We start from the raw sequence: 27,501 nt of genomic DNA on the forward strand, positions 1-27,501 counted from the left end.
TGGTTCAATGTTTAAAAAGTTGTTTCAGTGCTTCAACGTTTAAAAAAAACCCTTCAAATGTTTAAAAAGCTCTTGTAATATTTTATTTAAAAAGCCGTGTTTCCACATTTCAGTGTTTTAAAAAACTATGTCAGTGTTGTTTTTAATATTTTAAGGCCCATGCCTTATGTCTAGATCCTAGGGTGTTCCACATTCATAGTCCTCCGCTGGTTTTCACACCATGATTGCACACAAGGAAGAAAGAGCGCACACACACACGCACAGTAAAAATATGAGTCAGTTGTTTGTTCAACTCTGTGTTACTTGAACATTTTTCACTGTGCTCCTAAATTTCTTTGTGGGCTCCTAAATTTGTTTAATTTAGGAGTACATGTACTCCTTGGGGGTAAAAAGTCAGCGCAGAGCCATGTAACTTATTATTGCATTTAAATACAAGCACAAACAACACTTTGATGGGTGTGCATATATTACAAAACATTTTCCCTTCTGGATGCTACGTGATCTGTTAACATTGACTTGGTATGTATGGTGGTTTTGTTGAGCCTTGGGGCTCTGGCTGTCTGTAAAGTAATGCATGTGTGTATTATGTGTCTCAGTATCCACATGTGTCTATGTGGAGCAGCCTGGTACACTACATTGGGTGACTAATGAAGCGTGCACACAATGCGCTATCTTACTACGACATGTCATGATTCATTATTTGGATGCCAACAAACACACAAATACACACACACGCAGAGCTCACATGCAAACCTCACCGGGATACAGCTGAAGTAAAAATATGCGGATATTGTATTGCTTCATAACATAAGCCGAGATCTTATTTGCAGCCTTATCTAGACCATACGTCCCAATCCCGCTGGGTTTACATTGTGGCATTCATTTTACATGACAATAACATCTGCATAGAAGTGAGCCAAACTCACTCTGACCCCGTTTACACTTGGTTTTAAAATGCGTTTCTGCGATCGGATCACAAGCGGACAGCGCTAAATACAAGCGTAAACAACCACCAAAACGTTTTGTGAACCGGTTACTCAAACCACTTGCCGAGGTGGTCTGGGACGCATTGGACCACATGTGTTTTGTATGTAAACGCTAATGCGTCCTTATGTGTCCCCAACAAGGACGTAACAGGAAATCTTCTTTGGAGCACCGAAATCTGATCACAAGCGGTCATCAGGACACATTTAGAGATGCATGATAGATACAGGTGTAAACGGCGATGTGTCTCGGGGTCCACTTGTGATCCGAGCGCGCAAAACGCATTTTAAAACCAAGTGTAAACAGGGTCACTGTGACGTCTTCCTCCCAACATCATCGAACTAGAGCTGTCGATCGATAAACAAAAAATTAACCAATTAATCGCAGAATTTGCATTGATAAGTCGCGATTAATCACTTTTTTCTTCTTGAAGCTTGTAATAATGGACATTCAAATGTAAAAATCACAGAATTAATGTAGAAGCAACACAAAGGAAGTATATTTAAATCCAAATATTGTTTATTAGCATCTTTTATTTTAACTTTGAACAGATTCTCTCCTGTGAACTACTGAGTTTCACTAAAACCATCAAGGGCATCAAAACTGACTGTCAGCTTGAAAGGCGTGACGCGAGGGACGCGAACCCGTATCGCCCGCACCGCAGGAGGCATCGCTAACCGCTAGACTAAACGGCCAGATCTGCGAACTGGCGGCCAGCGTGTCTTGTTATTCGTGCACGTTACAATAATAACAAAACCCAGGCCTGTATGCTAAAGTGACGGTTGGGTTTCCAAACCATCAAGGCTATCAGCTTAGAAAGCAATCATTTCTTGTCTGCACTAATATAAGTTATAATTAACAACAAAAAAAGTGTTCCATGTTCAAGTGCGAGTTGAATTTAAAGTGTGGCGGATTCACGACGGTCATTACGTCGCCCTGAAACCGCATCCACGTCTGAACCCCATCATTTCCCGCGCGGCGGGTTTTCGCTGCAGCGCGCCGCTACTGCGCCCTACTTTGCGCAGCGCTGCCGTGACGAATAACCAGGGGACCAATAGAAACAAGGCTAGCCAGCCAGGCACGGAAGGCCAATGGTGGAAAAGATCATGTGAGATAAAATAAATATAAAATATTACCATAAAAATATAATAACGATAACGAACTTGTCCCGTTATAAGTTGTGAAGACTCCGCCTCCTTTGCTCCGTCCTCCCTCCGCGACTCCCCCGGGAACACCTCGTCAGATGCGCGCTGAGCCCAGTGGCGCGCGCGCCTCAACTCGCGTGTTGCGTTCTTTTTTCTTTTTTTGTTGTTGAACGCGTTAAATATTTCAAATTAATCGCAAAAATTAACGCGTTAATTTTGACACTGATTGAAACACAAATATCGGTATGCATCAAGCCCTCGGCACTTAGAAAGCCTCCAGCTCAATTCTGAACAAAATAAGAAGAAGAATGATCACAAAATAATGCTACCTGCTATTGCGTGGGCAATAAATTACATTAGCTCTGTGTGTGTGTGTGTGTGTGTGTGTGTGTGTGTGTGTGTGTGTGTGTGTGTGTGTGTGTGTGTGTGTGCCTCTAGCCAGAGGTGAGATCATCCTCGGCAGTCATCGGTGCAGCGCAGTAACATTTAGCTCCTGAGAGGCTGCAGGTCTGCTCTGCTTAGATACTGCTGCTAGGCAATCAGCGCTAAAGTGGCCCCAAGTCGAACAGGACAGCCAGCTCCTGTGGGCCACTTCATTATCACAGCTTGTCGCTGTTATGAGACTCCTTTGTCGAGCGGACAGCTGCTAGTTCTCAAGATCCAAGGACACGCACGGTTCTTTTCATAGCGCCAGAGCGTTTCTCTGGGACTTCAGGTCGGGCTTTTGTTTCTTCGTATGAGATTGGCTTTTGCTTGCTTTGTTTATGTCCCTGATCAACTCCATGTACAACACCTCTCTCGACCGCAGCTTCAGCAATTCATAAACCTCGAATAGGCAAAACGCTCCACTATCATCAACTATGCATCCATCTGTCCAGTTCTCTATTTTTTCCCTTTCTTTTTAAACAAGGTAACAACAAGGTACAATACTTAGCAAGAGGTCTAATAAAGGGCGACTCCTCTAGTCATTCAGAATTTCTATGACAGATGGCTGGTATAGAGGGGAAATGAGGAGGGGTTTATCATAGTGCACCTGGCTCCCTAGAATAAAAAGCAGCACAGCCCATTGATGTGTACAGGTTTGGAAATGATGTCAGTGAATGATCTGTCGCTCTACTGAATGGCTATTAGGAGGGAGATGAAGGACTTCGTCCATCTGTCTGTCTGCCCCCCTACTTTGGTCCCTGCCTTTCAAAAAAGGCTTGCCTATGGAGCTACTGCCTGTTAAGTTGCCCATCTGTCTTTCTGTCTGCCCGCCCGCCCGTCCGTCTGTCTCTCTGTAGCGGAGCACTGAGTATAAATGCCTGCAGGAGTCGATGCATCTAGCAAGGTCTCAGTTCTTTCCCCTTTGCAGATAACCTTATTTCATTCAACCTGCACTATCACATCTGCACAGACCGGTCACTGGCAAAGCTCTCTCATATCTCATATCGGGTGGTGAGGGGGACGGAGCAGACAGAAAGACAAAGAAAGTTACAGAAAGTTAGTAAAACCCGCATATGGTCTAAACATGGACACAGCTAATGGGGAGAGAGAAGCGATTCTGTTTGTGTGTGTGTGTGTGTGTGTGTGTGTGTGTGTGTGTGTGTGTGTGTGTGTGTGTGTGTGTGTGTGTGTGTGTGTGTGTGTGTGTGTGTGTGTGTTATAGAGAGCATTCTATAAATAGAGTGAGACGGAGAGCGAGAAAAAATAGAGACAGGGAGAGGGAATTAATAGGTGGATGGAGGGGCTGGGGACACAGAAGATGGGTCAGAACACAGGTTGAAAGACTGTTTGAAAGACAACGAGTGAGATTCACGGAGAGAAAACAGGCTGGCCAGGAATCAGAAGCAAGAGTCTACCTTTATCAACTAGAAGCTGCTTTCTGGTTTGTTTGCACACACACACACACACACACACACACACACACACACACACACACACACACACACACACACACACACACACACACACACACACACACACCCGCCATGCTCTCTCTTTCCAACGGAACTGGGACACTTCTCTTCCAATCCTCACCCTTCATCCCACCCCTCCCCTTTTCTCCTAGTGGACTACAGGTGATAGTGGAGCCACAGTTTTTCACAGCGCTTAGCCAGCAGATGAAGAACCTTGCAGTTAACACCCAACTGATGTACAAACCTCTCCCCCGTACCACAACCCCTTTCTCCGTTTTGTGTGCGTGTGTGTGTGTGCGCGCATGTCTTGTATCACAGTTTACCTGGAGAGCATGATTGATTTAGTGGCTGAGCAATCGGAGTCGGACAATTGAGCGGGAGAGGAGGAGGGAGATCCATCATTGTGAAAGGCTCATGCCTGAGCTTGGCATGAGATGAATGGGGTTGGTTGACGACTATGTGGTATGTGTGTTCTTGTGTGCACACACACGTGTGTGTGTGTGTGTGTGTGTGTGAGATAACTGCACAACCCTTCTATTACAGGCGCACATACAGATATACATTCAGTCTCTCTGATTATGCTGCTTCTCTACATCAAAGCCATCTCACCCCCCCCCCCCCCCCATTGCCTTTAGTGGAGGAGAGCGGTATGGAAAGGAGGAAAGAGAGGAAGGATGTGACGGGGAGAGGAGGTGGGGGCATAGTGTTTCCTCCCTGTGCATTATGGATGAGCCGTGTTCGATCGCAGCTCACCGATGGCTTGAAGACGGCCTGCTGTGGTTACCTAATACTGTGTGTGTGTGTGTGTGTGTGTGTGTGTGTGTGTGTGTGTGTGTGTGTGTGTGTGTGTGTGTGTGTGTGTGCGCACACGTGTGTGTGTGTGTGTGTGTGTGTGTGTGTGCGAGCATGTTCTCAACTCTATGGGACAGAGAGAAGAGAGAAGAGTAAACAGGGTGACTTGTGCAAACACCCCTCACCTGTATGCGCTTCCGCACCCACATTCAAGATGATTGGGTGGTTGCCAAGAGAACGTATTCCTATTAGATTCTGATTATAAACCCCGTGTCATCCACACTAGGAGAGACGGCAGGTTAGGGCGCAGAGGATGCAGTCATTTGTGGAAAGCAGGCTGGTGGTCTTATGGGATGCAGATATTGCTATCACAAGGCAATCGAGCAGAAGAAGAAATAATGGGGGGCGTCCGGGTAGCGTAGCGGTCTATTCCGTTGCCTACCAACATGGGGATCGCTGGTTCGAATCCCCATGTTACTTCCGGCTTGGGTTGGGCATCCCTACATGTAAAATTGGCCACATCTGCGGGTGGGAAGCCAGATGTGGGTATGTGTCCAGGTCGCTGCACTAGCGCCTCCTCTGGTCGGTCAGGGCGCCTATTCGGGGGGGGGGGGGCAGCGTGATCCTCCCACGCGCTACGTCCCCCTGGCAAAACTCCTCACTGTCAGGTGAAAAGAAGCAGCTGATGACTCCACGTGTATCGGAGGAGGCATGTGGTAGTCTGCAGCCCTCCCCGGATCGGCGGAGGGGGTGGAGCAGTGACCGGGACAGCTCGGAAGAGTGGGGTAATCGGCCAGATACAAAATGGGGAGGAAAAAGAGGGGGGGGGGAATCCCAAAAAAGTTAAAAAAAGAAGGATAAAGAATAAAAGGTAAAGAACATGTGCAGGTTTTCATCAATGGCACCTTCACATCCTTCTTACTCTACTTATCAAGGCTTACTTATCATATGCACAAGAAGGAAGTACAGAACGTTTTACCCACACTTGGGGAAAAAGCCCTTCACGGTTTGTTTGCACCCGAGAATAGAAAAGGGTTATTTTGATGTCAGGGAAAGTGCCTCTGTGTGAACTCCATGGCAATATGACAAACACAACTCCTCTTTCACCAGTAGGATATGCCTGACAGTTTCTGTATCTCTGTGTGACTCTCCCTTTGTGTGTGAGTGTGTGTGAGTGTGAGTGGGAGGTGGGGGAGTGGGGGGGGGGGTGATGTCAGCTAAGCCCAGCCACATTGCTGCACAAGATAACAGCTTTCAACACTCATCGATGCTCTCAGCACTGACAACACACCGCAAACCATCGACTGTTCTCGCTGCATGTATGAAGTAGCTTCTGACTACTATCAATGTCAGCGAAGGCCTTGGGAAAAGGATGACGAGGGACGGGTTTTTACTTCAAGGGGGATATATTTCTTTTTTTCAGTGACCTGCTACTCCCCATTTATATATCATATTATACACATCCACACCTGGGAGCTGACCCGAGAGAGCACGGGAAGAACGGTTTTTTTTGGGGGGGGGGGTTGTGTGGCTTTTTCCCCATTTTTCTTGGCCAATTACCCCACTCTTCCGAGCCATCCCGGTCAGTGCTCCACCCCTTCTGCCAATCCAGGGAGGGCTGCAGACTACCACATGCCTCCTCCCATACATGTGGAGTCACCAGCCGCTTCTTTTCACCTGACAGTGAGGAGTTTCACCAGTAGCACGTGGGAGGATCGCGCTTTTCCCCCCAGTTCCCCCTCCCCATTGAACAGGCGCCCCAACTAACCAGAGGAGGAGCTAGTGCAGCAGCCAGGACACATACTCACATCCCCCCCCCCCCGCAGACACAGCCAGTTGTGTCTGTAGGGACGCCTGAGCATGCCAGAGGTAACACAGGGATTCAAACCTGCGATCCCAGTATTGGTAGGAAACGGAGTAGAGCGCTATGCTACCCGGATGCCTCTATAATGGTTGTTTAAATACCATGCTCGAGGGCACCACAGTGCAAGTTGTTGAAAGGAGTCAATGGGCAACAGTTTAATTTCAGTATGATTTGAATTCAGTTAATTAAATTTCAGTTAATTTCAGTGTAATTTCAGTACAATATGCTAATTTATGGGTTTGCCAACCCGCACTGGTGACTTACAAATCACCACCCTAATTCCCCAAACTTGTACATATGAGAGAGAGACAGAGAAAGAGAGCGAGAGCAAGAGAGAGCGAGAGTGAGAGAGAGCAAGAGAGAGAGAGAGCAAGAGAGCAATAATGAGAGCGAGAGCGCGAGATGTTCATGATTTCATAGTTATCCGAGCTCTCGTTCTTTCCAGAAACCTCTTGACACATCTTCCCTGCAGCCTAGGATCATATCCAACCCCGAGACCTTCTCACATGTCCACACTCCTCCGTCTCCATCTCATCTTTCTTCATAACAGGGTTACCTGGACTCGCTCAAAACCAGTCTTCCTACAAGCCGCTAGATAAACAGAAGTCTGATGTAACAGACACCAGACAGGAACCAATGGACCATGTGCTTAAGGCTGGCAAACTCCTCCGAATGATGTCATCATCTTTTGTGTATGCAGATGTATCATGCCAAACCAGTGTCTCCCACATGAGAGCTGCCTGGGCAGATATGTTGGGGGGAAAAAAGAAAACAAAGAACTTACATTCTCTCCTTCTCCAACATGACAGTGCCCCTATGTTAGCCAAACGAAGTTTGGCTGAGGGTGAATGGTAAAGGCCTGCGGTAGTACTGGGCAGCTCAGAGTGGGGTCGTCTGTGTAATTGTGCGAATGTGATGGGCGGGGCTGGGGTCTGCATACTCATTAAGAGACGGACAATTAAGGTTTGAACGGAAAAAAGAAAAAGTAAAAAAAAGGCTAAATCAATAAAAAACAAGCCAAACATCAAACTTTCACAGGGCACTCGATGATTTTCACTTCCCATTCATTCATCCATTATTTATACAGGCAAGTCCAACTGGGATGAAAAGCTTTTCTGCGCACACACACACACACACACACACACACACACACACACACACACAATCAATTAAGATAACGTACAGCATAACAAAAGACAACCAATTAAAAAAGTGTTGGTTAATGTCAGTTGCTAAAGCAGGTGCAGGACACACACCCAAGGGAATCTAATAAATCAACAAAGCCAGCAAGCAGAATAAATACCTGAGGTTTAACCTCTTGCTACATCTGATTGCAGCACCATGGCATTAGTAAGTCCTCTCGCCAAATTCAGAGGCGGTGTAAGCCTACAGGCAGAGCTGCGAGGCTATGTACAGCATCCAAACGGTCGTACCATATTCTCTCCGGCATGGGAAGCTGAGTGCAGTTTGATGCTAGTATATTCATTTTGAATGCAAGCTGTTTTTCTGTGGTGGAGATTAGGGCTGGGCAATATATCCATATTATATTGCTGTCGTGATGTAACAGCAGATCTCATCTGGGATGTTGGATATCGTAATATCGTGATATGACGTCACTAATGAGTGTTGACCACACGTGTCACGGTGTGAATATTTTGTGAGGGCACCAACAGTCATCTCTACCATATCATCAAAATATTGATATCGAGGTATAAATAAAAAATACTGTGATATAGGGGTGTCGGGGTAGCATAGCGGTCTATTCCGTTGGCTACCAACACGGGGATCGCCGGTTCGAATCCCCGTGTTATCTCCGGCGTGGTCAGGCGTCCCTACAGAGACAATCGGTTGTGTCTGCGGGGGGGAAGCCTGATGTGGGTATGTGTCCTGGTCGCTGCATTAGCGCCTCCTCTGGTCGGCCGGGGTGCCTGTTCAGGGGGGAGAGGGAACTGGGGGGAACAGCGTGATCCTCCCACGCGCAACGTCCCCCTGGCGAAACGCCTCAGTGTCAGTGGGAAACGAAGCAGCTGGTGACTCCACGTGTATCAGAAGAGGCATATGGTAGTCTGCAGCCCTCCCTGGATTGGCAGAGGGGGTGGAGCAGAGATGGCAACGGCTCAGAAGAGTGGGGTAATTGGCCCGATACAATTGGGGGGAAAAGGAGGGAATTTTTTTTTTTTTTTTAAACAAAGAATGGTGATATTTGATTTTGTCCATATCGCCCAGCCCTAGTGGAGATGCAGACAGGGGACAAATGTAAGGACAAACCAAAATAAAGCGTCTTAGTAAGGTGTTGGTCCACCACAAGCCTCCAGAACAGCTTCAGTGCTCCTCGTCATACTTCTACAAGTCTCTGAGCTCTACTGGAGGGATGAACACCATTCTCCCAAAAGATATTCCCTCATTTGGCGTTCTGATGATGATGGTGGAGCGCGCCATCTACCACGTCGGTCCAAAATCTCCCATAGGTGTTCAAATGAGCTGAGGTCTGTTGACTGTGAAGGACAAAGCATGTGATTTACATCATTTTCATCCTCATCAAACCATTCAGTGACCCCTCGTGCCCTGTGGATGGGGGCACTGTCATCCCGGAAGAGACCACTCCCATCAGGATAGAAATGTCTCATCATAGGATAAAGGTGACCACTCAGAATAACTTGGTATTGATTTGCAGTGACCCTTCCCTCTAAGGGGACAAGTGGACCCAAACCATGGCAGGAAAATGCCCCCCACAGCATAACAGAACCCCCAGACCCCCCCCCTCACTGTAGGGGTCAAGCATTCAGGTTTTTCCTTTCATTTGTCACCCGTCTGTATATTCCAACCACAATCACAAAATAGAGAAGCCAACTCTTCACTTCCCACGTGTTCCCCTTTTATTCCAAAGATTGTGTTTGGACATCATCAGTTTATGGATTTCAGGAATTCATATCTCGCTGTTTTGTTGTATTTCTTTCCCAAAATTACCTTGCGTAACTTAACAGATCCGACTGTTCCGCTCTGTGCCATATGGGAGAGCGTGTGCGTATTTCAAGAGCAACGTTAAAATCAGCTGCAACGCCTCGCTATACTGTTAGCACGGGCGACTCCTGTTAGCATAGCCTGTCATCATCATCATCATAGCCAGTAAGACAGAAATGACAGTAGGTGTGTAGTTGTATACACAGGGTTATGGCCTATCCAAAGTAGTTCATAGGGGCAGAGAGTGTGTGTGTGTGTGTGTGTGTGTGTGTGTGTGTGTGTGTGTGTGTGTGTGTGTGTGTGTGTGTGTGTGTGTGTGTGTGTGTGTGTGTTCTTCTTCAGCTACTTTTGTGAATACCAACTTGAGGTTTTAGGGTTTTTTTTTATTTTTTCCACTTTCTTTTCCTCCCCAATTGTATCTGGCCAATTACCCCACTCTTCCAAGCCATCCCGGTTACCGCTCCACCCCCTCTGCCAATCCGGGGAGGGCTACTGACATGTCTCCTCCGATACATGTGCAGTTGCCAGCCATTTCTTTTCACCTGGCAGTGAGGAGTTTCACCAGGGGGACATCGCACATGGAAGGATCACAGTATTCCCCCAAGGTCCCCCTCCACCCCGAACAGGCACCCCAGGAGGCGCTACTGCAGTGACCAGGACACATACCCACATCCGGCTTCCCACCCACAGACACGGCCGATTGTGTCTGTATGGATGCCCGACCAAGCCGGAGGTAACAGGGGGATTCGAACTGGGATCCCCGTGTTGGTAGGCAACGGAATAGACCGCCACACCACCCGGACGCCAACTTGAGTTTTTAATCAGTGAGGGCATTTTTACATAGCGAGGACATTTTGGATGGTCCTCCTGCTTTAAAGGTCTATTTCAGGAGTAGGACTTGGGTTTTAGGGTTTAAGGTTGGTGTAAGGGTTAAGGTTAGGCATGTAGTGCTGACGATTAAGGTTAGGGTTTAGTGAGGGCCCTTACAAGGATAGAAGAACACAGTGTGTTTGTGTGTGTGTGTGTGTGTGTGTGTGTGTGTGTGTGTGTGTGTGTGTGTGTGTGTGTGTGTGTGTGTGTGCACGTGCGTCTAAGTCTTCAGTATAAACAATGGAAAGTGAGATGGGTGGAGGGAAAGGCTGGATCGACGAAGCACGACACAGAGCGAGCGCAACTGGCAGAGAGCAAACAGCTGGTGCCATGTCTTTTTTACTCCACCTCCCTTTCTTCCCTTCCATTTCTCATTCAGCACCAGCACACGGGAAGTGAGAAATACACTTTCCGACAGTCGCCATTTCTCTCGCTCTCACGCTCCTCTCCGGCACAATATCATTCTCACAGCCTCTCCTCACTTTTGTTTCTCTTGCACCTCTCACCTCGCCGGCTTTTCCTCACAGTGCAGACGCTGCGATGAGTCTGTATTTCCTCCCCCCCCCCCTCCTTTTTTTCAAAAAGCCAGCAGTTTCACCCCCGACCACCCCCCCACCCGTCCCACTTTCTCGCTCTCATCCTCATCTTCTTCCTCACCATTCCTCCTTCCACCGGCCCGGTGTGTCTGCCCAGTCCAGCTGTACACAGCCTTCGTCCAGTTGGCCTATTTGTGCACGTGTGCACTACACAACATGGATGTCTCATCAAGTGTGCATCTGCCCTCCCGTCTGCAGGCCCGTCGCTTGATGGATGAAGAAGCCAGACAGCGGATATGTTAGCATGTGTACATGCACATGTGTGTCAGATACGTGTGTGTGTGTGTGTGTGTGTGTGTGTGTGTGTGTGTGTGTGTGTGTGAGCAAATAGATGTGGGCCAATGAAAAAAGAAATATCTTGACCGTGCCGTATGATTAGCAAGGGCACTGCCAACATGGGAAATTTCTTATTTCTCAAAATGTGTGTTGTGTTTTTTTATTTCTTTATCTTTTAGAAGAGTTTTAAGATTTTATGAGGTGTGTATTTTAATCTTCATAAAGATGGGTTTTCTTGACAAACCGGCTTAAAAGTTCATCTCAAGGTAGATCAGCCACACCTTTACTTTCACGGGCATTTAACGACCACTTTCAGAAATACTTATAATGACTTCGAAAAGTTGCCTTTATACGTACGTTCACTGTTGTCGAGACAAGAAAGCTGGGGAACAACGAATACAACTGACACGAATGCCTGCTTGTACAGACAGAAGTACCAGATAACACCCGGCAGGTCACACAGACCGTAGCTGATGAGCCTCCCAGTTCACACATACCAATACCTCAACAGCCACGTAAGAGTGTATCTCATCATCCTCATCATCATCATCATCAGGTCGAGTATCCTTGGATGGAGGATATTTACCAGTGTAAAAATACTTCAAAACCCACTTTACCTCCTCAAACACACACACACACACACACACACACACACACACACACACACACACACACAAACACCAAAAGCAGCCAACAAGTGAAACCCAACAGTCTGTGCTATCTCAGCTATCACCACACACGGGGAAACACACTGATGCTCTGTTCATTATATCAGCAGCCTGATCATACACACTCACACACACACACACACACACACACACACACACACACACATGATTCTTGGCACCTATACTCAAACACAACAAACTGTGCACACTTTTAAACAGCAGACAGTCTTTATCCTGTCCTTGCAGTAAAGTCAACTTTCCACTCTGTAACAAACAAGCCAACACACACACACACACACACACACACACACACACACACACACACACCCTTGCAACATACACAGTCATCCAACGCCCTTGCAGAAATTTATGTGAACAGCTTTCGTTTTTCGACCAACTCGCCATGGCCATAATTCACACACATCTGCTACCAAACGCACACAAAGACACACACAATCTTCAAATCAACACAAAGAAGGACATTCTCTCATAAATCACATACAAACATACACATGCATATGCGCACGCACACACACACACACACACACACACACACACACACACACACACACACACACAGTTTGTCGTTCTCCTACCATCTTTGCGGTAGAGGTTGATCTCCACTTTCCTCTCCTCAGACCCCAGCAGGGCCTGTGCCATCTGAGCGATGGCCAGCCTCTTGGTATGGGGCCCATACAGGAAGTTGCACGTGCACGGCTTCTGCATGATCTCAGCACGCGAGTAGCCACACATGTGGCAGAAGCCATCGTTGCAGAAGATGATGGCGCAGTTCTCCACCCGTGCATTGGCGATGATGAACTTGCGACCTACAGGGGTGGGGGGCACAAGAAGGAGATTTCAGTTAATCCTTATTTACCTGTTGACACTGCTCAGATTAGGAATCGTGTTTTTCCAGGAGAGACCCTGTAAGTCTTTTGCCAAATGTTAACTCAGTTATGTCACCGACAGAAGGACAGAGCAGCGAGGAGTACAGAGGGAGAGACATGAAAGGAGGAGTGTGTTGTGTTGGAGTGGGGAGAGGAGCTGGGGCAGGGTAGATTAAGTGTGGCGTGGCAGTCTATTCCGTTGCCTACCAACATGGGGATCGCTGGTTCGAATCCCCGTGTTACCTCCAGCTTTGGTCGGGTGTCTCTACAAACACAATTGGCCGTGTCTGCGGGTGGGGAGCCGGATGTGGGTATGTGTCCTGGTCTCTGAACTAGCGCCTCCTCTGGTTGGTCAGGGTGCCTGTTTGGGGGGGGAATAGTGTGATCCTCCCACACGCTACGTCCCCCTGGCAAAACTCCTCACTGTCAGGGGAAAAGAAGTGGCTGGCGACTCCACATGTATGAGAGGAGGCATATGGTAGTCTGCAGCCCTCCCCGGATCAGCAGGGGGGGTGGAGCAGCAACCAGGACGGCTCGGAAGAGTGGGGTAATTGTCCAGATACAATTGGGGAGAAAAAAGGGGGGAAATCCCCCCCCAAAAAAATAAAGGTTATAACCTGAGACTTAAACCACAGGTTCCAGTTTCAAATGGCTCAAATAGTACAGGAAACATTCCATGAGATTGCCGAAATTAGCCCCAAGGTCTGGCGATTAACACAAAATCACCTCATACGATGAACTTTGTGGAAATGTAATGAACTTCGAGGGGAGCAGTTATCCTCATATTAGAAGCAGAATTATCTGTTTGTCCTGACCTTCAAACTGCTTTCAGTTGAGGAGGCATCTGGATATCACATGAAGAAGAGACACAGTTATCTTTGGAGGTATTTTACTTTTTACTATGCCCTGAGGTTAACTGTGTGTGTGTGTGTGTGTGTGTGTGTGTGTGTGTGTGTGTGTGTGTGTGTGTGTGCGTGTGTGTGTGTGTGTGTGTGTGTGTGTGTGTGTGTGTGAGAGAGAGAGAGAGAGCTCACATGGAAGTGAGTCAATTTGCGAGCGTCACAAGTGAATAGGACAATTAAAACACTAGTTGCCTCTTTTCCGTGAGAACACAACAACTGTTACAGCTCTTTGCTCACAAAGTTCTGACGTCTCTTCCGAAACCACTTACTGCTGCAAGAGCCGTTTAGCGCCACGGCCTCTGCTCACTGTCAAAGGATGGTCTTAATGCATTCAGAGAATTTGTGACACACACACACATGGCTTGATGCCTCACAGAGAGCTGCTTTACATCCAAACAATGGCAATTTCACTCCATGTATTTGTAAAATCTCCCATTGATATAGTATATTGTCTGTGTGCCCATGTTTGAAAACATAAATACCTATGGGAATATTTGAGCATATTCACACACACACACACACACACACATACATACATATATAAACATACAAGAGCTGCTGGTGCAGGCATATATGTGTGTGCATAATGTATGCTATGTGTATTTGCTATACCCATATTTGCAAATGAGTGTGTGTGTGTGTTTGTGCTGTGTGAACTGCAGCAGTGTAGTGACAGTTTGTCAGGCTGATAGATGGCCTCCACTAAAAAGCTCTAAGCACCTGAAGAGCTCTGATATTCCTGTCCACTTTTCCACAGCCCTGGGCCCCTCTGTCAAAAGCATCGCATTCATAAACACCCATCTGTACAGGGGATATATGGATGGATGGAGAGGGGCAGGGGTGTCTAGGGGAAGAAAGGAATGGAGCGAGCGTGAGACGGAAGGGAGGGCAGCTCAGTCAGCGAAGGATAAATGACGCCGTGACGGAGAGAGGACGGGGTAGATGGAAGGACTGCCGGAGGGATGGAGAAGGTGGAGTACAGGGATGGGAGGAATATGAGAAGTAAGGAGGGAGGGAGGGAGGGTGCGAGAAGGTGCAACAGTAGACAGAGGATGGATGACAGCGAGAGAGAGAGAGAGAGAGAGAGAGAGAGAGAGAGAGAGAGAGAGAGAGAGAGAGAGAGAGAGAGAGAGAGAGAGAGAGAGAGAGAGAGAGAGAGAGAGAATGGAGGGAAGAGTAGGAGTGCTGCTGCGTCTCAGGGCTGAAACACAATTTGGCGAAATTACTCCCGAATTAGGCTGAGCCACAGAAAAGAAATGAAGAAAACCACACAAATCGTGGATTTCTCCCCCAAAGGCTTTCTTTAACAATTTGTTTTTTGACATGTTGCGGCACATCCCCCGCTGCTTGATTAGAAAATCCGAAGCCTGTTTATGGTCCTCTCGGTGTCGAAACGAGGGTGTTTAGGTCTGTGTAGTAGATAATGCGCATTCGCACGCTCAGGTCCTCTTCGTTTTTGGTTTAACAATGTGTTACTATTGCTGATAAGGAATACAAATTCCCTCTGTCTTCTAGCTGAATGGTTTGTTGTCCTTCATGTACTCAGTAAGTCGTTCCTGACTCTATAATCCCCACTCAGAACCTCAAATGTAATTTCATAAATGCCTGGTTGTCAACACACACAATGCAGTTGTGTGTTTGTGAGATGAATTTATGAGCTGAGGATACGCTCAGAACAACATTCGGCTTTGTATCCATGACTTACACGTTGAAATAAAGGTCTTAATAATACCAAATACAATATTTACATTTTTTTTCTGTCACAAGCAAAGAAAAAAACTGAAATGTGAGTATGAAAAGCCAGTACACAGGACTGAGACATGGGTGTGCGCCAACTGAGCTCTTCTTGGCCGAAGTCACAAATTTACTGCCAAGTTTCACAGACAAAAGGTGCACGTACAAAGTATATTAGTCAGTCTCAGAATACATCCATTGCCAACATGAATGAGGAGTGTGAATGAGGACGTGATTGAGGACATGTGCTGAGTTCTAGTTTTTATCCGCTTAAGACTCAACACAAATAGGGCATCCGGGTAGCGTAGCGGTCTACTTGTTGTCTACCAAAACAGGGATCGCCGGTTCGAATCCCCTACACAGACACAATTGGCTGTGTCTGCAGGTGGGAAACCGGATGTGGGTACGTGTCCTGGCCGCTGCACTAGCGCCTCCTCTGGTCTGTCCGCCTGTTCCGGGGGGAGAGGGAACTGGGGGGAATAGCGTGATACTTCCACACGCTACGTCCCCCTGGTGAAACTCCTCACCGTCAGGTGAAAAGAAGTGGCTGGTGACTCCACATGTATCGGAGGAGACGTGGTAGTCTGCAGCCCTCCCCAGACTGGCAGAGGGGGTGGAGCAGCGACCAGGACAGCTAGGAAGAGTGGGGTAATTGACTTAGTACAACTGGGGAGGGAAAAGGAGGGGGGGGTAAATAAATAAATAATCAACACAAATGATTATGCTTAACAAACAGCCTCCCAGATCCTTACCCTGACCTTAACCACACCAGACCCGTAGCTAAACTTAACCATCTCTAACCTTGTATGTAAACATGACCATCTATATATAGCCTTGGTGGCACAGTGGCCCAGTGGTTAGCACTGTTGCCTCAAAGCAAGAAGGTCCTGGGTTCGAACCCCAGGCTGTACCGGGTCCTTTCTGTGTGGAGTTTGCATGTTCTCCCCATGTCTGCGTGGGTTTCCTCTGAGTGCTCCGGTTTCCTCCCACCATCAAAAAGACATGCATGTTAGGGTTAATACTCCTGTCTGTGCCCCTGAGCAAGGCAATAGAAAGAAGAGCTGGAGTTGGTCCCTGGGCGCTGCAGCTGCACACTGCTCCCATACAATAGGATGGGCTATATGAGAGAACCAATTCATTGTAGCCTATACAATGACAAAACAAAGTGCCTTTCTTCTTCTTATATCTAAATTTACTTAGCCATCGCTGATCTAACAGGCACAGAAGCGGATGATCGGAGCAGATGTCCTCATTTATGGTATACAAGTGACAAAGCTATGGAAAAATCAACATATTTTGGGAAATGCAAACATGCTGTATACCAACGTTTGGTCTGCGAGACTGGGCTGTAAAGTCATGTTTGCACCACAGCTTCAATGAGCTTTCATCGTTTTAACCCTAGTCTATTTCTGGAGCGGTTGTGAGGATGGGCAGGCACTTGGCAAAACACAGGCAAACGCAACAAACAACCCTTTTTACATGTTTGATGGCCCTGGTGCATGGAGCTGTGGGGGCCATCAGACGTGCGCGCCTGCAGATTATAGTAAACCCTGTTGAAGCAGCAACAGCCTCTCTCCCCCCTGGGCTTTATCGTGGCGTTTACTTGGACTAAGAACTAAATTACAACCCAACTTATGTATTCATTCCTTAATGCATTTCTGCTTGATCCGTCAGTTTAGCTTTATTTGAGAAATGTGTTCACGGATCTAAATTCTTGCAGACGGGGGGGTTTCTGTCAGAGGCGCTGTGCTGTCTGGTGATTTCAACCTAACGGTCAGCCGGGAAGGCTCCGTGCGCATCTGAAGGCCACTAACAAGGCCAGGCGTCCACCTAAATCAGCGCAAAATTTTTTGAAACCCCGGAAATTTCACTTTTCAGAGGCAATTTTCCCTTTTGAAAGGGAGAACGCGGAGGCTCGTCGAGGAAAGTTAAAGATTCACCGATAAAAATGATGGAAGGTCGAGTAAATTATGCATCTCTGCGATGACGTTCGTAACTGTCTTGATTTAATACCAAGTTGATTTCAGTGGCGAGCGTACCCCAGCATGGGGCTTCCATGCAGATCTCTCCCTTGGATCTATTAGAAAGAAAGAAAAAAAAACTGACAATTTTGTTAATTTCCATCCCGCGTTGGGAGATAGTCACCGAGGCTGTCAGCGATAAATCTTCCTCAAGGACTACAGGTCGCAAGCAGGAAAACATCTCGTCACCGCTGTGAATTTAAAGAGGTTCTGCTGCCATAACTGCTTCTTGTTGAACTTGTCCGGCAGACCTTGATCACAACGCGACACCCCCTTTAAACACGGCGACAACCCAGGAAACTTTCAAAGTAGCATAAAGTTCAAGGAGGATCCCTGTTGGGGTTCAACCCTATGAAACCGAAAACGCTTGATTTCTCTGGAAATCAAAGTGGTGACAAAATGTAGCCCCTACCATGACTACTGGTGCCATGTTTTCCGTTTCACTTGGTACAAATCAAAGCTGACGGAAGATGAACTGAATTTTACTTATTAAACATACATCTCTGTGGTCCCTCAATGGAGAATTATCCTTCAGCAAAGGAAGTAGGTGAGAATTCCTTGAAACCTGAGAAGCAGCTCGGATGGATTATTTATGGAAATCTCAACAGCCAACCCCCCCCCCCCCCCAAAAAAAAGACGATTCTTAGTTCTTTTTCTCAACAAGCGGAAATCTATAATTGCCCGAGACACATATTACCCAATCTGGCACGCCCAGATATTTCTGGTACATTTCACCTCCAAATCATCCGACGGTAATGGATTGCAATCTCTCAATCGAGTTTTCAAGGAGACCTCTTTTGCGCTGCATTATTTCGGTGGGGCTGTTCAGCCAAGACAGTAAATGGTTTATGGTTTATGGATGTTGCAGATTTGTTCTCGTATCAAATGTTCAGCCATAACTTGACCCGGTGGATTATTACTCTATCAACTGAGCGATACTACAAAGCATGGGAGATATAGAAAGAGGACCAAGGGGAGGGGTGCCAAGACATAACATAGCATGACCCTGGGTGGGAAGGAAAACAGACACACACAGTACTTTGCTAGCGGATGAAGCAGTTTCTAATCAAGTAAATACAAAAAAAAAAGCAAAGACAAGACAAGAGCAAAAATACATTCAAACGGCCATTCTTGCTAGCTTAGTGTAAAGGAAGGGGGTTATGGAACTGTGTGTGCAATTAAACACTGAACACAGTGTATAAGTGTGACTAACCAAAGTCATTTCCCATGTTTTCAAATAATTCACGTTAAACTGAGACCTACAAATCACATGCCTCTGTTTCTCGTCTCATAAATATCCAGATCCTTTTTTTTCTATTTTCCCCTGTTTTTCTCCCCAGTTGTACCCGGCCAATTACTCCACTCTTCCGAGTTGTCCTGGTCGCAGCTCCACCCCCTCTGCCGATCCGGGGAGGGCTGCAGACTACCACATGCCTCCTCTGATACATGTGGAGTCGCCAGCTGCTTCTTTTCACCTGACAGTGAGGAGTTTCGCCAGGGGGACGTAGTGCGTGGGTCGTGGGAGGCTCACGCTATTCCCCCCAGCCCCCCCCCCCCGAGCAGGCGCCCGACCGACCAGAGGAGGCACTAGGGCAGCGAACAGGACACATACCTACATCCGGCTTTCTACCCACAGACATAGCCAATTTTGTCTGTAGTGATGCCCGACCAAGCCAGAGGCAACACGGGGGTTTGAACCGGAAATCCTTGTGTTGGTAGGAAACGGAACGGCTACACAGCTCTATCTTAAAAGTGGCTTTAAATTCTGACTAGCTTTTTCCTCCCATCTAAATGCTGATTTATCAGTTTCCTCCAAATTTCAACAGACTTCATCTATCTAGCATGTACATCGCTCATCTCGCAAAGCTGTGCTTCCAAAATAAAACAGACTTTACCAATGTCTTGCCAAGTTCATTTGTCAAAGCGAAACTCTAGAGATCCTACTTCCCTTTTTTTCTCCCTTGCAAACAGCATCTATCAAGAAGTGCCTCGTATCAGACTTCCTTTTCTTCCTTTTCCCTACAAAGCACCGACCAAAGCAGCCCACAAATCCAGCCTCCAAATTTACAGACTAAACGATTTCTCTAAAGATCTAAAGCAGATCCCTTGAAGTCCTGTCACCAAAACCAGCCTTTGTCCCATTTTCCCACCAATGTGCTTATCTCTGCCACTCATGAAAAGCACCCATCCATCAATGTCGTACTAGCAAAATCAAACATGCTTTTTCCACCACAAAGTGGACATCCATCACAGCAATGCCCCGGAATGGAACAGTTCATTTCTTCCCACATTAGGCGCACAATTATCGCAGCCTTTTCCCCTCATAAAGCACACCTAACATTTATCAAAACTCTGCATCCTGGCTTCAAACAGGCTGTCGCCCTGGGAGACATAAACTGGTCGAGGGCCTGTTCAGCTATGCATAGAAACACTGGCTCTCCCTTTTGTGGATGTGTGGTTGATGCAGGCAGGGCCTGATATCCTGCCTCCATGCATTAGCAGCAAGGGCAGCTCTCAGAAGCTTATAAAGCCTGATGGGTCTGGCTGCAAAGAGCATTCGCTAAGGCAAACAAGTCAGTGTGTGTGTGTGTGTGTGTGTGTGTGTGTGTGTGTGTGTGTGTGTGTGTGTGTGTGTGTGTGTGTGTGTGTGTGTGTGTGTGTGTTTGTGTGTGTGTGTATATATATATATATATATATATATACACACACACACACATATACATACATACATACATACATACACGTATATAGATATGTGTGTGTGTGTGTGTGTGTGTGTGTGTGTGTGTGTGTGTGTGTGTGTGTGTGTGTGTGTGTGTGTGTGTGCATTTCATTTTCCAGCCTCTCTCTGGTGCTGCTTAAGTGGTTTTCAGTCATTGACTGATAATGGGTAAAAGTACCTGGGAGGTTTCACAGGCGCTGTTTAAGTCTTATGGGAGGACTATCTAGCTTTTAAGATGAGGCAGGCATAGATTGTGCACAGACACTATGCACCGAGAATGAGTGAGAGAGACATACGTAACAGAGGTCACAAAACCAGGTCCAGAAAGTAAAAGTCTGAACTGTGTACTTCCTCCACCCATGTACTAAATGTAGCTGATTTCATCCACCTACCAAACTGAAGAGTGACGTTGATTAGAATCAACCGGTTTACTACATGGGTGGAACAAATACACGGTTAGGACTTCTACTTTCTGGACCTAGTTTTGCCACCTCTGCTTCCAGTCACATGCAGGTTACAGGAACTGCTGCTGACAAAGGCCAGTTTTTACTCTTAAATGGTGTGACTGGTTCAGCTGGTAAATTAACTGGTAGCTGGTCACTAGCTGAACCAGCTGCTCTAAAAGGACTGCATTTATATAGCGTCCCCCCCCCCGCCCCCCAAACGTGTCACAATTAACGCCGCACATTCACACACCGATGGTGGTGTCAATCACACAAGGTAACAAACAACCAGCTCATCAGGAGCGGTTAGGGGTTAGGTGTCTTGCCCGGGATACCACCGCAACACTTTTGGCGGGAGGAGCCGAGGATCGAACCGACGAACTGCTCTACCTCCTGAGATACTGTCACCCCGAAAGCCCAATCCCTCCGCCAAACCACACAAATGCCTTAATTTCTTGCAAGGCTTTTAGTAACCCAACAGGAGTTTAAAATTAGGCTCATAATAGATTTTTTTTTAAAATAGTGATAGTTCAAAATCACAGCTATGTATGAATTTGAACAGGAGGGAATCAAGAATGCTGACATAAGATAAAGCAAAAAGCTGTCAAAGCTAAAACAAAAACCATTAAAAGTTTGGCTGTGTAATGCTACTATATGGGCAGATTTGACTACTACTGCTACTACTACTCGGCTGCTCCCGTTAGAGGTCGCCACAGCGGATCATCCATTTCCATTTCTTCCTCTCTTCTGCATCTTCCTCTGTCATACCGGCCACCTGCATGTCTTCCCTCACCACATCCATAAACCTCCTCTTTGGCCTTCCTCTTTTCCTCTTCCCTGGCAGCTCCATATTCAGCATCCTTCTCCCAGTATACCCAGCATCTCTCCTCCACACATGTCCAAGCCATCTCAATCTTGCCTCTCTTGCTTTGTCTCCAAACCGTCCAACCTGAGCTCTCCCTCTAATATAGTCATTCCTAATCCTGTCCTTCTTCATCACTCCCAGTGAAAATCTTAGCATCTTCAACTCTGCCACCTCCAACTCCACTTCCTGTCTTTTCGTCAGTGCCACTGTCTCCAAACCATATAACATAGCTACCATTCCATTGCATATCTACCATTCAATACAAAATGTCTCCCGATGACATCACAAGGGTCAAAGGTTATGTCTAGTTTTATCAACACTAATAGTAGTTTCTCTGAGGTGGTTACATTTAAAAGGCCAGAAAACTTAAGACATGTTAATGACTAATTTAGTAAATAAGCTTCTTCGAGCTAGTCAACCAGTTCACTCTTTGTGACACCTCTTAGGCGAAGCTAGTGTTCCCCCATAACTAATTAGATTAAAAAATAATCAAATTAGTTACAAGAATGGTATTTACTAAGTGGTGCTAACAAGAAGGCTACTGTTCCCGTTCAGCAAGTGTCCCAGTAAGTAACATGTGAGTTCATGGACGTTTGAACCTTGTGAAGAGTCACATTTTTTTTCTCTCCGTTTTTTAACTTGTGGAGAGGGCGCACATGACAACATTAAATAAAGCACTGGAAGTAAACCCATTCACCACGGGGGGAGGAGAACTTGATTTAAATCAATGCTGGTGTCATTCACTATATTAAGCTTCTCTTCTAGCCTGCCTTTGCATTGAAAATCTTTGAAAACCAAAAGCACAAAAAATCCGATCAGAAGCCAGCCGGTTTTGGAGTGATCCCTAGGGAGCCCCATTTTATATTCCTATTGACAGGCACAAAGAGAGAGATTTATGAAGGCACGTACACGCAAACACCCACACAAGTATGCAAATGCATACACAAAGACTGAGCAATTCAGACATGAATACTCACGCACGCACGCACACACACACACACACACACACACACACACACACACACACACACACACACTAACGCAGGCTGAATAATTCACCAAGACCAGACCTTGGGGGCAGTCTGCCAGTGTGTGTGTGTGTGCGTGTGCGTGTGTGTGTGTGTGTGTGTGTGTGTGTGTGTGTGTGTGTGTGTGTGTGCATGCCCAGGCTGGGAATCTCCTTGAGTATGCTGCGTAGGCGGAGGAGGGAAACCCATGTGTTAGAAGCAAAGTCGACACTAGCCCTGCACCTGCTAGCTAAGACAGAGAGAAACGGGGAGGGTGGGATGGGGGGGGGGGGGTGCAAGAAGGAAAGCGAGAGTGATGAAGTGTAATAAATAGAAATGAAGGCTAAATCAGAGTTTACGATAGGGAAATGAGAAGAAAGGAGGGAGAGAAAAACAGAGAGAGAGAGAGACCTAAGATTAATGTGAACTGGTGTAGACAAAGCTGTTTCAATAACACAGGATAGCCTGAGAGCCAGAGAGAAGTTCACCACTTTAAACTGATTATCTGCCATGGGAACAGTTTGGGTTTTATCTACCATCAACCCAGTAAGTGGTATGCTGAGGACATGAGTCACTTGCTCGAATTAGTTTTATCAATGGCATAAGAAATTTAAGGACAACACTTTTATAATTTTGGATCTATAGTTAGTATCCAATTATAAGAGAACCGGGAAACTCTTGCTGTCTGCTAATTTAGTTGGCTTTAGCCACGTATTAAAGCTGTATTGATTGATTTCTGACCACTAGATGGCAGACGGCACAGCTATAGCTAACAGACGTCACTTTGCGCCGCTCTCTTTCTACGGTGGCCGAACTGTCACACACAGCATGCGCCCAAGAGAGCGGAGGAAGTAAGCCACGTCACGTAGAGAAATGCGTGAAGTTTGCCATATTTAGGGTAACATGTTCCCAAGCAATTGCATACTTACACAGCTAGAGGAAACAGAGCAAGATCGGCGTCACGTGTGAGTCCTCTTTCAGTTGTTTTGGTGCCCCCCACCCCACCCATCAAACGCAACTGTGATATTCACTCGTGTTTTATCCCTGAAACGCCGATTTCGAAGTTGGGTATCTTTGGCAGGGCAGATGTTTGAATCTCTTTACCAGTCACTCTACTTGTTGGCCATTTTGTACGTATAAGGTAACGCATGCGTTCGGGGCTTGTAAAGTGTGCGTGGCTTGCCCACAGCTGTATCTGGTGACTGGAGGCGGAACTCAAACCAGAAAAGGTGGCGCACTTTGCCAAACCAGCAAAATCATACTGTAATGTGCATGGATAAGTAGACACGTTGGCCGCCGACAGACGAGTCTCGTTCTTTAGCCGAGCGGTTAGCGATGTCTCCTGCGGTGCGGGCGACACGGGTTCGCGTCCCGGCCGCGGCAGTTTTCCTGTGGTTACCTCCCGAATTCGCTACAAGACAATTAGCTGCAAGTTGAGGAATACTACAGACTGGGGAGTTGATTCTCAGTGGGATCGGAAGCACTAGCAATCCTTTAACATTACATGGAGTCACACTGTTGATATCAAAAATTGTTTAGTGAAGCTTTAGCTATACAACAATCGCAATCTATTTAACTTGAGGAGACCAGTTGTGCTTCTTACTTATGCCTATGCTGTGTTGTAATGCCCCAGTTTGTACTGCTCAACCACCTCCACCTGTTTGGATCTGCTGTACAGTCAGGAGGATTGTGCTTTGTGTAATTGATAACTTGCACTTTAGTGCACTCTAGGTACAGCCTATCATTTACCCATTCATCACCAAAGCTTAAAAGTAGAATTTATAATGTGCAGCATTGGTGACCTCCATGCAATTCCGCCCCTCTGTTTTGTTTTGGCTTGTTGTGTGGGCTGGATTTGAGATGTGGAGTAGGGAGGGGTCATGACAGTCTGTGTGAGCTGTGGGAGTGTGAGCTGTGGTGGAGAAAGTTTCTGTTACAGCACAGTCACAGAAGTGCCCATGTTTATAAAGCAAGAGAGCCTACCACTGCTCTCGCCATCGAATTAGTATTGGCCATGCTTTTGAAGGATGGAGAGGTCTATCGATGGAAACAGAATTCAGCCGTGATGCCGACCTTGCAACATTTCTGCTGTGAAGGTAACTTTTGTTGGAAGTGTGAAACTGAAGGTATTCGTGGGGGATGAATCTGGGATAGGACAGCAAAAATACAACAGTAGCAGAAAAACATGCAAAAAAATAGAATAGAGGTCGCCAATCCCAAACACTACAGATTTTTCTTTTCAAGACAGATTACCATGTTAATGCATTAAAATATATACTTCACATGAAAAGAGTTGTCCTGACTGAAAAACTTGAATGGTATGTTTTCACTTGGTCCTGGCAAGTTGCCCCCATTGCACATGGCCTTCACAAGTGACTTAGTCTACTCCATGGCAAATGAATTTCTTCAGAGACCAGGCCTCGGTGTCATCTACCATTAGAGGGCAGTTTGTGGTTTAGTGCCTTGTTTATTAGCACTGTAGATGGGCCACTGTAAACCGGAGTCAAATTCCTTGTCATGCACACTTGGCCAATAAAGTTGATTCTGATTCATCTGTGTGTCAGGGTCTGAATATGAATCCCTCTCGTCATTATTAAGCCCGTCAGCCACTCGTGAATTCTGGTCGCCTATTTTACCAATTCTGGAAAAAATAAGGATCCAATAAGATTTGTTTTTCTGTCAAAAATACTAAAAATATTTCTTAAGAAAGGGCAGCACTGCCAAGGCACAACATGTCAGTCTCAACTTTTCTCTCATTTTTTTCGCCATTAGCAATTCGGTGTGGCCGGTCTGTTGGGTAGAGAGAAGTGAAAACTGCTGAGAAAGTGCTGATGTTTTCAGGGAGAGACAGCCAGTCAAATTGCAGAGGCTCTCATGTCTTGACAGCCCAAGCTTTTATCCCGTATTTAAAGGCCGCTGGTTGATTTTGTGTGTGTGTGTGTGTGGGGGGGGGGGGGGGGTTACAGCTATTCCTTACCCAATCCCCAATAAAGCTAAATATTCAATGAGAGCGCTAAGACATTGCTGCTACCGCTGATGATGATATGGACCCCCATCCTTGGTTGCTTAAACTCAAAATGTTTTGTGGCTTTTGGTAGCTTGTTAACTTTATTTACTTTTACAGCAGAATCCTATCACTGCCGACAGACTGGACTGCACAATATCAAGAAGCAATAGTGGTAATACTTAACAAGAATGTTAATTGTTAGCAGGTAACTATGCAGGGACTAATTACAATTTTACTAATATTAATAAATTCTAGTGAAATATTAATGTAATATTATCAAAAAATAATATTTCACTATGATGACTGAGGGGCTGGCTAAGAAACTGGTTGATTAGTTACTGTTTTGCCTACACGACAGGACATTTTGTTGAGCTAATGGTGATGTAATCAGTAACTAAAGCACCTATAGTAACTTATTACTTCTCCAAGAGTTATGGTCTGCGTGATGAGGATTCATTAATAATGGATTAGCTAATAATGAACTACCCAGTTGGTAGTTTTTTATCGCCAATATGTTAACTAACCATTAGTCCTAAGTAGCTTGGCTAATTGTGATGCAGTAGTAGTGACTGATTCATTCAGCCCTGACTGGTCCCAGCATAGTTACCTAGCAACTATGGAACAGCATTGTAGTGTTACAGCCATAGAAATGGAAGGAAAGTAGAATGGACATTCCCATTCAAATCAACATAGCAGGATGGTCAGAGTGGCGGCCATTTTTATTTGAACCGCTGGAGAACTGTGACCATTGTAGTGGCCTAATTTCCATATAAACTGACTTACAGCAAGTCGTGAACACTTTTTTTTCCCCAAGTCACGGACTCACTGAAGTGAGGTTTTGCATTAACAATCAAATGAGCAGTGGAGTATTATGAACATTTACGGCCCCACTGATGTGTGTTGTCACCACAACAACTAACAACAACCACCATTTTCTTTTGAACTACTCAAATGACCACGGCAAACAGTTCAATGTCCGTTCTACTCTCATCCATCCATCCATCCATTCATTATCCAAGCCACTTATCCGAATTCGGGTCATGAGATGCTGGAGCCTATCCCAGCAGTCGTTGGGCGGCAGGCGGGGAGACACCCTGGACAGGCCGCCAGACCATCACAGGGCTGGCACATTCACACCTACGGACAATTTAGTAAGGCCGAGTCACCTGACCTACATGTCTTCTATAGTTACAGCAATAGTTTTGTGATGCTAGACTGGCAGCAAAGCAAACAGTCCATAGGCCAACAGACTCTACGACCAAAATTGGAATACCACCTTCCGTGAAGCCTGGGATTCAATCATCACCGTGGCACTTTTCAGAGTCTACACACTGGTGCGATCCCCCAGCAGTCGTTAAGAGTGATAATCCCATAATCACTGCAGTCCTTAATGGGCTGTTTCACTCTGGAGTGTCTAGGGCTACAGTGTGTACAGCGTCTCCCGCTGTCTTAACGAGGTTATGCAGATTTATGCAAATGAGGTCTAATCCTCAGGGCACAGGGGACTTCGGTGTCTTTAAGGTGGCTACCTGGCTCTTTTTGAGCACTTTAAGGGTGGCACAGGAGTCGCAGTGAATGAATGAGCAGTACAGAGAGTACAGAGAGAGCACCGAGTAGAAAGAGAGCGGTAGAGTACCTAAAGGAAGCAGGTTATGATGAAGTTCATGAAGTGCGTCGAGCGGGAAGAGTTGATGAATGGGAAGACGAAAGTGAAAGGGCAGGAGATAAAACAGTGACAAATAGAGGTACAGACAGAAGGCTATGAGGAGACAACCTTCACAAGAAGAGCTTTGATGGTCCTCAATGCTGATGTTGTTTCAGATTTATGCTCTTATCGCTACGAATTTCATATCATACAT

The 27,501-nt window shown here is 46.3% G+C and overlaps 1 protein-coding gene across 1 annotated transcript in view; it reads right to left on the bottom strand.

The window, feature by feature from the left end:
• Positions 1-27,501, bottom strand: part of kcnh2b (potassium voltage-gated channel, subfamily H (eag-related), member 2b) — a 353,732-nt gene that overhangs the window by 315,966 nt on the left and 10,265 nt on the right. Inside the window, exon 2 of the mRNA XM_056299819.1 lies at positions 12,651-12,881. Coding sequence (XP_056155794.1) covers positions 12,651-12,881 — 231 coding nt within the window. The remainder of the gene's footprint in view (positions 1-12,650; positions 12,882-27,501) is intronic.

The sequence above is a fragment of the Lampris incognitus genome, chromosome 19 (assembly GCF_029633865.1).
Source record: "Lampris incognitus isolate fLamInc1 chromosome 19, fLamInc1.hap2, whole genome shotgun sequence".
In the NCBI taxonomy this organism is placed as follows: Eukaryota; Metazoa; Chordata; class Actinopteri; order Lampriformes; family Lampridae; genus Lampris; species Lampris incognitus.